This window comes from Parasteatoda tepidariorum, chromosome 11 (assembly GCF_982258835.1).
Source record: "Parasteatoda tepidariorum strain Cologne lab strain chromosome 11, Ptep-v5.0, whole genome shotgun sequence".
NCBI lineage: Eukaryota > Metazoa > Arthropoda > Arachnida > Araneae > Theridiidae > Parasteatoda > Parasteatoda tepidariorum.
In genome coordinates, this window is record NC_141765.1 from 14,505,752 (window position 1) to 14,517,231 (window position 11,480).

The 11,480-nt window shown below is 28.5% G+C and overlaps 1 protein-coding gene across 6 annotated transcripts in view; it reads left to right on the forward strand.

Moving 5' to 3' along the window:
• The window catches only part of LOC107452170 (arginine kinase), a 39,053-nt gene extending 36,081 nt beyond the window's left edge, over positions 1–2,972 (forward strand). For all 6 annotated transcript variants that reach the window (XM_016068491.4, XM_016068490.4, XM_087155190.1 and 3 more), the window contains exon 7: positions 1,902–2,972. In XM_016068491.4, the coding sequence (XP_015923977.1) occupies positions 1,902–2,044 (143 nt within the window). In that variant the 3' untranslated portion in view covers positions 2,045–2,972. The remainder of the gene's footprint in view (positions 1–1,901) is intronic.
• Positions 2,973–11,480: the final 8,508 nt, after the last annotated feature.

Sequence of the window (11,480 nt, forward strand, 5' to 3'; positions counted from 1 at the left end):
AGACGAACTTCCTCTAACAACAAAATTACTTAACTACAATTTTGTCTAAATGCAGGTGAAGGTGGAATGTTAGGTGGTCCTCTTCCTATGAATTTTCCAAACCTTCTTGTGTGACCTTCAAGAACTTGCCCTTTTATCTGTGTTACTAATTATTTTTAATATTTGGGGTGGTGAATGGGACTAAAAGCTTAATCATCTAAAAACTAGTCCGAAGTTTTACTACTTGCTACACTTATTCATGTAATAAAATTTTTAATTTATTTAGTCCCTTTGAAGAAATTTTTCCTGAAGCTCTTGCAAGAAAGTTTGGAAAATTCATTGCACAAGGGCTTTCTACATTTCACTGTTTCTGGCCAAAATAGTTGCTAAATATTTTTGGTTTTAGAGGGTATTTGGAGAACAAAAAGATAATGAATAGGATATTGAATGAATGATCTGAAACAGAGTTTATCACACACAGTTTATTTAGAAGGAAAAATTTGGAAATGAAAAAGTGAATAAAAACTAAATTGTGAAGCACGTATTAAAGCAATTAACTTCTTTTGAAACAATTGATGATCAAATAAAGTGGAGGCAAATAAAAAGTATTTACTAAATTAAAAATTTTTCAGATTAATATTTTTAAAGAATATATTGAAATATACAAAAAAATAAAAATAAACATTAAATTAGAAACTTGTCTTTAGTGAGAGTATATGAAAAAGTCTCCAGAATGACCTCCTTTACCCAAAAAATGCAGAAAAAAGTTTCTTCTGTTTACATCCTAAACATTCAATATATCTGTTTCAGTTTAATTTTAAATAATTGCCTGTTTGGAGGCAATGTATGACAATGGAGAAAGTGCTTTTGTCATTTTCTGGTATTTCAATAAAGTAGATGGAAAGACCAAGGCTATAGCTAAAATGCCAGATGGTCACTCTCCCTCTCTGGAAACTTGGAGTTCTTAGGAATTTTGCAAACATTCATGAAACTATTTGAAGTACTAACAGTTTAATTACAACTCCTAAATCTATCGCAAGTGTGTTCCGATATAATTATTATGCATATTAATTTTTTATGTAATCAATCATATCTTTTAAATGTAACAGTGGTACTATGGTGTATTTTTCATTTTAATTAATTATTTTTATTTTCACTTTCTATTAAACAAGCATCTCAATCTTTTAAAAAATTACGATCGCAGACATATTTGTAAATAAATTATTTATAAAATAAATAATGAAATTATTAAATAGATTTTTTTATTTAATATCATGACAATTTTTACATTGGGAATCTCAGGAAATTTGGGTTTGTCTTGTTAATGTCCAACCCCGTGACACTTCAAGGATGTAAAGAACTTTTTCCCATTGTGTAAAATGAGGCAGCTATTTTTGTGGGGAGCCAGAAAATTTTATGGGTGGTATAAAGATAAAGTCAATGAAGAAAAGTTTTGAGTAAATTTTCAACAAAAATTAAAGAAAGTGTTTCATTGCTCATCTGAATGAAGGTTTCTTACCTTCATTCAGATGAGCAATGATGGTATGAAGTAATGATTTAAAAATTTTATTTTTTTGATGTTGCTCTTTTTTTTAAAAAATACTTGATAAATTGTCATTTTATGTAACGATTTTTTTTTTGAGAAATAGAAGATAAATAATTGCTTTTCGAAAATAGTAGGTTCTGATTTTTGAATGATTAATGAGCTTCACTAATATTTTCTTACACGCCATTTTTATCGTCAAATGAAAGAAACTAGTAGAAATTATTGAACAATAATTTATAATATTTTTTTGTAATCAAAGAATTTTATCTATCATAATCTAATTATCTATGTTATTCAATTAAGAAACATTTCTTTTCTTTTTAGAAATGCTAAAGTAGGCAAGTTTTAAAATTACAAATTAATATTTTCATTTCAGGTACTAGAGGCGAGCATACTGAGAGTGAAGGAGGAGTTTATGATATCTCCAACAAGCGGCGTATGGGCCTAACGGAGTACCAGGCTGTTAAAGAAATGCAAGATGGCATTTTGGAACTTATTAAAATGGAGAAATCTGCTTAAATTCTTTATAAAAAATTATGTAATCTGTTAAAGCTTTAAGTTCTAGCATAAGTGCTGTAGACACCAACTCAATTGATCATTCCTTTCTATAGACTAATATAAAATAGCAGAGTCTTTACATGGTTAGATTAAAGCAGGTTATTTTTATGTATGAATTCTTTTTGTCTGAAATAAAACAATATTACTTTTAGTTACTAATGATTGGTACTTTTCTTAACATTTATTGCACACATTATTTTTGATGTTGATCCTAGGCAGCAGAAGTTCTTTAAACTTTACATGGATGTGATTTCTTATTCTATTAATGAATTGGTTTAATTAGAACTAGTTTTTCTAAATAAAGAGTTCGATCAATTTATAGTAAGAGTTATTAGTTTGACACTGATATTTAATTCTCAACCCATTTCAATCTAATTAAAATGATAAGCATTATTTAATGCTGTTTTGTCTAATTAAAATTATATGTTTGAATTAACACCTACAGCCTATGTAATATATTTTAATTCATATTGTCTCATAAATCTGATTTTGAGATGTAGACTCGTGATTAATTAAAGTATATTTCATTTGTAAAATTTTTTATATGTCTTCATATTAAAACAAAAATTGTGTTTAAAAAATTTGTAAGACTTCTAACCCTGACATCATGCTGTTTATGTGCATTAATAACTTTGGATTGGAACTAAGATTCATGGTGTAACATTGAAATTACATTGATTTCACAAAAATGTTTCATTTCTCAGATTACTATTTCATTTGATTGATCAGAATTTTTCCCCCCCCAGAGAAAAAGCTTGTGTGCTAAATATGTGATGCTTAATGGCTTTCTTCATTCACAATAAAATCTGGTTACATTTTTTCCCCCATTCCAGTAAATGCTAAAAGAAACATGTGCTATGAGAATGTAATAAAAAATTACAAAATTAAAGTGTTTGTTTTTATTTTGACTTCCCTGGGACAAGAAAAACACATAAATTTGAAGTTCTTACCTTAGTTGCTGCTTAAGGATTAGATAACCAATTTAACTTAAGCAACATCAAACTATTTCTCTCTTTTAATATAATTGTTTTATGAGCGTTTTCTTAAAATTGAATTTTTGCTGCAGATATGCATGCAGTGCTTTGTTAATTTTAGGAAACTATTTCCTTTTAAGGTGGCAGCCTTAAAAAATTTTATGGCAGAACTGATTGCATATTTTGAGATAGTTATTAAAATTTCAAATATTGTGTTAAAAAAATCTATATATATATATTTCCTTTACATGGCAACAAAAAAAAAGCCTCATTACAACTCCCCGAATGGCAACGCTAGAAAATCGACCAATGATTGCTGCTAAAAATGTCGCATGCCAAATCTTGCTGAGGTAGCTCAACATATAGCGCTTTTAAAAACGGAAACTTAAATAACCTTAAGCTAGGCAGAAGTGAGTAGTCTTTGGCAATAGATATCTATTTTAGTATTTTGTCGAAAGCGCTTTTTTTCACGAATTTATATATTACGAATTTATTTTATTATTGTTATTCATTGAAAAAGGAGTCTCAGTAGTGCTGTTACGCTTTAAGATTTTATACTATAGCACATTTCTAATAGGTTTAACGAATTACATGTCATTTATTTGAATGACTTGGTATTTACTATAAAGATGTGATTATTTTTTTAAAAAAAGTTTACATAGCGCTTTTAAAAACGGATAGCGCTCAACATATAGCGCTTTTAAAAACGGAAACTTAAATAACCTTAAGCTAGGCAGAAGTGAGTAGTCTTTGGCAATAGATATCTATTTTAGTATTTTGTCGAAAGCGCTTTTTTTCACGAATTTATATATTACGAATTTATTTTATTATTGTTATTCATTGAAAAAGGAGTCTCAGTAGTGCTGTTACGCTTTAAGATTTTATACTATAGCACATTTCTAATAGGTTTAACGAATTACATGTCATTTATTTGAATGACTTGGTATTTACTATAAAGATGTGATTATTTTTTTAAAAAAAGTTGTTATATGGATTTGAATTCTTAGAATTTTGTGTATTTTCAATGTACCTAAGTTAGTAGCGAGTAAAGCGAGCTTGGTTTGCGAAGCAAACCATATAAGATTGTGTAGCAATTTTCGGGGGTTGGGGAGCAGGGGGGCGCAGCCCACTAGTATGTATATATATTTGAAGAACTGTATTTGTAAGAATACAAGTTTTATTCATCAATAAATCGTTTAATTAAAATAATTTCTTGATAAATATGCAAACTAAGTTCGCGAAATGAGCATATTGATTTTTTTAGGGAAAAAAAATTGCACATTATTGAATGTAAAATTGCTGTTGCTGCAATAGAGATTTCAAGCTTTAAACTTCTTGTACCACATTAGCGTGAATACGTGCAAACATCAATATTGAATCGAGAGTTTATATGATTTTTCAAACTTTACTAAAATTTATGACTTAAAATATACTATGGCCAAAGAATATATAAGTGAGAAGACCAGCTCTCATAGGCCCCCATGTAAACCTGTTCCGGAGGCAACGGTTACCTCCATCGAGGTGTGCAAGTATTGCTAGGAAAACAACCTGCCTCCTAACAGAGGGTCCCTCCGTCCTTATCTCGCAAGCAACACCTTTCTCCTTGTCTCCTCCCACTCATGTAAACAGCTAATGAAAAGTTATTCAAACCCAGTCTGCTTTTGTTCTTTACAGACTTATATGGTTTTGAAAAAGGTTTACTTATTAAACAAGGAAAATATTTACTTGCGACGAATTCATTAAAAAATAAATATAATTTATTATTTTAACATAGGTGTATAATTTAAATAGATATCAGTCACTTAAAGATGGCGAAAAATTTGTTGTTAAACAAGTTTTATGATTTATGAAAGATGTGTCAGCTCGAAAACCTTTGGCGCTTTTCTTGTCATACAGAGGGACCTTGCTGGCCCCTGCCACGTATCAGAGAAGCTAGATTTCTCACATTATATATTCTTTGCTATGGCTGCTATCCTGGAAGGGGGGAGAAAACAGTTATACCAATATTATTCAATCGATAAATGATTGAATTTAAAAAAGATTAGTTTCAAGACTTACGTCGATACACCATGTGATATAATAATAAATGCATAGTAAATAAGTCTGTGTTTAAACCATTTAAGTCCAACAAAATTTTTTTCTGTATTTAAAAAATTAACCAATACCAGGTTTCTGTTTTGAAAACTGGCTTTAATTCAATGGAACAAGAATCTGAAGTGTCTATGCCCAATTTAGCAAAACAAAAAAAAAAGCTTTATTACAAGTAAAAGTCTTAGCAAGAAGTAAAAATTTATACATACATACTGTATGTTATTTGTGGATAAAATATTGAAGTCTATTTTTACCGAGGAATGCTTTATATCTAAGAAAACTGTTGAATGCGATTAGTTTTTTACTGTAGTTCTTGCAAACAAATAAATATTAAAAAGTTTATAGACTTGGCTATCTTATAGATGTTCTTTAATATTAGATCTTATTTCTTGTCAATGTAAGAAAGATACTTCTGATTTATCTTCAATCATGGATACAAATGGTAGATAACTGCTAATAATGAAAATTTTCCCTACCACTTTCAAACATTCCTATTCAATGCATAATTTTAATTTAGGTTTTAAGAGTAAAATATTTCAAAAATAAGTTTTATTCAGCATGTATTTACTTCAGTTACCTGCCTTTGTATTTCAAACAATTGGATCACAGCCAGATTTTTGAGGAATGTGGGTACAATAGAACAGAGGGCCTTCTTTACAAGAAATTAAAATGTTTTGAGCCTTAACATATTTTAATGCTATGTACAGTAATTATTTTCTATAATCAGTTTCTGAATTTGATTCAAAAGCATTTTCATTCTGTGTGTAAACAAAATACTTACTCAAACTCTGACATTGTTGCGTTGTTAATCGAATAAGTGTTTTGAAATTAAATTCTTCTCAAGGAATTGACATTTTGCCTTAATATCTAATTAGTGCTGTAGATTTGGTCTACAACATGTTATGAGAAGAGGATGTTATTCTATTATTTCTTGCAATTTTTTTTCTTACAAAATTATACCAATACTATTCTGCAAGCGGTATTTTCAAACTGTTTCTAAATTGTTGAAAAATATAAATTTTTTCACTATTATTCAAATCAGTTGAAATTGTAAAAAAAGCTAATTTCAAGAAATCTAAAAGCATATAATGGTACAAAGCTACACTAGGCATAGTTTAATTTTGTTAAAGTTTTATTTAAAAATCTTCAGTTCTAAAAGTTATTTCTTGCACTCTTATAAAACAAAGACTTTATTTTTCACCTTTCTTTAAAGGTATCGCTCTCAACAAAAATGTTTGAGGAAAAAAAAAACAGGGGAAATGAAGTTCAAAAATTTTATCTGAATCTTAGATCTGGAAAAAAATCGGGGGGCTCAAGAGAAAAATGTATCCAGTTATAGAATGTAACTAGAATACAGTGAAAAGATTTAACAGGTGCTGGGCCATAAGGAATTTATATGAATAAGTTTACATAGTCATTATTCAACTAATAAATGTAAACAAAAGTTATAAATTTTACCATCATGCAACTAATTCTTTTTAAATATGAAATCAATTAAATAATTTGTTCCAGAAACTTAGTTTGAATGACAGAATCTGTTATACCAAAGTGATGTTTTCCTCATGGTTATTACGAGGATCATACAAAAAGTGAAGACAGTTTTGGCTTAACTGTAATATTGAACCAATTTTTCTACTTCCATGTTATTCTTGTTTGCTGCAAAATCTATGAGCTAGGATGCCACTTCTTGTTTAAACATTTATGACTTGTGATCTGTTTTCCATACAAAAATGTTTTTAGTTAAATCACTAATCATACAAATTGATGCAACATCATTTAAATTGATGTTGCAACATCAATTAAAATGTGAAAAACTACATAGAAAAATGCCAATTAAACAAAGCTATTTATATTTAAAACTTCTAAATTAACTGTGACATCACTTCCAGCAAAAAAGGGGATCTGTTGAGGATCATTGCCTGTGGTGTTACTCAACATTAGTTTTTACATTGCTCAGGTAGTATTTATTTATTTATTTATTTTTTTTTTTTTTGAGATTGTAATAAACTTAAAGATACAAGATTTGAATACATTTCAACATTGTAGTAATGAGTATTGTAATGAGCCTTGTTGTTCAAACTCTACTATGATAACTTCTATGAAAATATTTTTTGCAGTGCACAGAATTAAAAATTTTTGGAAAGATTGTGTGCAAAAAAAAAATTTGAGTTCATTAAGTAACTTGAGTATGTGAAAAAAAAGTGTCTAAAAATTAAAATGCCCCATGATTTCTAAACTTACCTTCCATAAACACTGAAATAAAAACTACTAAAAATTATTAATCCCCCTTTAATTGGGGCTAATATGAGACACAGTTTTAATTTTTGCCCACATTCTTATTCTTTAAGATAGACAACCTGCATAATGACTCCCCCCCCCCAAAAAAAAAGGCTGACTGCATTATTTCATTTAGATTCAAATTAAACTACTAGAAATACAGCAAAAGTACCTTTTAATGAATCTTGATAAACCCTATGTGTTTTTAAAATTTTAGTTGAGAAAAAAAAAACAAGCATATTAAAACTAGAATTTCAAATGATCAAAAGTTACTTAGCTACCTTACTATGATTTGGCAACTTTTCTCTCATCTAAGTGAGAGTAAGCATACATGAATGCACACAGATGAAAAAAGTAACAAAAGAAGTCAATAACTTGACATTTGGAATATTTTCATTCAATTAGTTAAGAATATTTTAATCCCATCTAAACTCTAATTATTAATCTTTTTTCAGAGTTTGCCAACATTCATTTTAATTCTTGACACAAAGTGAATATATTTTAACATCATAAAGATTTTTAAAAAAAATGCCTCTCCCTTAGAAAGCCTATTCAATTTAAATGTTTTAGTCTTTTATTTTAATCTATATTTATTATTAAAAAGGAAGTTTTTTATTTAACTATTTTATAGATTACTCATATTCTAGTCCTGTTGTTTAAATGTTATTACATATAGTATAAATGTTGGAAAACAATTTACTAGTAACTTTCATTTTTGGAGAGAAAAATTATTATAGGTTCATGTTAAATGTTATTAAATATTTTAGTAACTATGATTATTCAAATTTTGTTTATTTTTCGATAAATTAGTATCTTAACTTTTCAACCCAAAATGGTTGTTGTTTTATTTATAATTTTTTGCTTGCTTTTTATTTAAAAACTTACTTTTTGCATTTAAATCTTTCAATTTATACTTGCATAAAAACAATACTTTCTAAGAAAACACTGATCTGCTAATTTAGGCAGATAATTTTATAATTGGCATTGAACAGCCGGCCCAATTCTGAGTTTACAACTATGAATGTTTAACTCTGTAGCCTTGTAATTTTGAACCAAACTCAGAAGACAGGGGAATTTCTGGATCAAACATTGGAACAAATTAGCCTTCGTGGAAAACTGTGATGGAACTGACTCTCATTTGCGTTACATGGAGAGGAAAACAATGAAAACCACCCATGGTTAACCTGGCGACTAGGTGATTCTAACCCATTATCCGTCTACCATTGAGAGCATTTTACGTCAGTACTGCAGTTGGTGCGAGCCAGGAGCAAAATTCATATCCACTAGACACTTCTGGGATTTGAACCTTGCCACCTCATTAGGAAGCGAACGATCTATCCCCTGAGCCGCCACAACTGATTATTTGATTGACACTAACCAGATCTTTATTTCACTTTCACAATTTATGACAAGTTAACTTAAACACACTTTATTTATTTTTACACAAACTGCATTTTTTTTAAATATTTATTCTGCAATAAAATATCACATGAAGCCCCATCCTATTTTCAGATATGCAACTTTGTTTATGTAGTGCACAATTTTTAACTGTTTTTTACTCTTAAATTTTAGAAAATTAACTTCAAAAATCATAAAACTTCTAATTTGTCATGTTTGATTTAACAAAGATAAGCAAGTTTTAAATAGTTACGAAGCATAGCGCACATACACTATTGGAATAAATGAATGTGACTTGGATAAGTGAAAACAAAATTCATGAATTTTTTAAAAGCAGCTATCAGGACAGTTTGAAGAAGAGAGAAAAACCTGGAAGTAAAATCATTTCATTTCTGGCTTGTTTTCACAAGAAATAAATGTTTTTGCTTACCAATACTTATAAACAGTAATTTTCCATTAAAGGAAACTGTCTTGTGTACACAATATAACTTTTAAAAGCCTAGGTTCTATGTCTCTGAATGCATTTCAAATTATTTTAATACCTGCTTTTCCCTTTTTTCGGACACAAACAGCCCTGAATTACTAATAAAGGAAACAAAGGAAATAAAAATATGACCACCGAAGTCGACGTCTTCATGGGGTACCGGCCCCGGTAGCCATAAAACAAAACCATTTCTAATTGAGGGAGAAGCAAATGCCTAAATTAACTCCCTCAGTACCCCCGATGGTTTTGTATAGAAGTCCAGGAAAAAACATGAAATCTTTTCTAAATTGGTTATTTGTATTTCATGTTTTTTCCTGGACTTCCTTTATTGCTAACATGAAATCTTTTCCAAATTGGTTATTTGTATTTCATGTTTTTTCCTGGACTTCTATACAAAACCATCGGGGTACTGAGGGAGTTAATTTAGGCATTTGCTTCTCCCTGAATTAGAAATGGTTTTGTTTTATGGCTACCGGGGCCAGTAGCTCCTGAAGACGTCGGCTTCGGTGGTCATATTTTTATTTCCTTTATTGCTACTTTTTTTGAAATTTCTGCTGCTTTTTAGCACATTTATTTCAAAGAAGTTTTATCTATTTAGAATTTAAAATATTTGTGTTTTCTTTTAGTACTGAACTACTAAATATCTTTTAGTTTTCAAAAATTTATACAGTTGATGTACATAATTTGTACAAAAATATATATACACAAATATTATAAACCAAACTTGCATACTTTTATTTCATCAACAGAGTTCAATGACAGTGTAATGACACAAACATTCTTTAATTCTCATTTATACACTATGTACATAAAAATAATTAAGTTATTAAATAACATTTAATAATTTAATTATTAATATCGTATCAACCTATGATATGAGCAACAATTTCTGACATTCAAATTAAATACTTTAAACTGTAGGAGAAATTTGATCAATTGACTCATGAAAATTTTTGACAACATTAAAAAATTAAACATCTTATAATTTGTAAAGTACATACATTAAAATTTAAATGATGTTTGTAAATAAAGTAGTGGCAGCAGAGCCCAGAAAGTTGAGGACATTTGCAATCAGGATATTGTAGCAGTGAGGTGGCGACAGTATGTTTTGTTGGTGTCATTTTAAGATATTTCTCAACCACATTGTTACAGATTTCTTCTTTGTCTGACCAAAAACCAGGGTTGATGGAAGAGGTGGGTAAAGCGGGCAATTGCTCCATTACGGAGGCACCGAACAAGACCATAATTTAATGCTTACTAAATTATTGATTTCCTCCTTTTTTTAAAAATTGCTTGTTTGAAAAATATATTCATAGATCTTTTTTAATTATATATTCTTAGTTTATATTGATATGCATTAAATTATATTTATATGAATATGATAGTATGAATTAAGAACTTTATAGTCAAAAGTTCTCTATGTAAAAGTTTTATTTAAGCTTTTTGCTAATATTCCCAAAGAGTTAATGCAAGACAAAAGCACGAGGGGCCACCTTAGAGAATGACCATGTGGTTTTAGGTTTCTTTTCATTTATTAGATTCATTCTTTTCAATTTAGTGTGTTATGTCATGTTAGTTTTTTGAAAATAGGTCAGATTTTTTTTATAAAACATCACTTTTTAATTTCGGTAAGCAGTTCAGAATGTTTTTTGTGTCTTACTTTAATTTACTTTTTAATCAAAGATAAAAAAATAACATATGAATGATTTTTTTGATGCTGTGTCACAATGTGTCATTCATTCGAATTCGACTTTAAAGGAAATATTTGACAGATTTTATTAAAATTTAGTTTTTTGCTATATAAAATTACATTCTTTAAAATGATATAAAAATTCATATACATCACAATTCAAAAATATTTTTTATATTATTAAATAAAATAATAAAAAATTATAAATAAGTGTTGAAAATTTTTTTTGTAAGGAATTATCTTTAGATTAAAAAATTTTGTAATTGTGTGTAAAAATTTTTTAAAATTCACTTCAAAAGTTCTGTAACTACGTAGAAATACACAAAAAGTAAAATTAACATTAAGTGGTCCAAACTTTCAACCGCTCGCCTGAACAAACAATCAAAACCATATTTCCCAGATTACGGCTACTTCTTCTTTTTTAATATATTTATATTAATCCATCGAAAAAAGGTATGTTTATTCAGAGACAGTAAGTTTTTG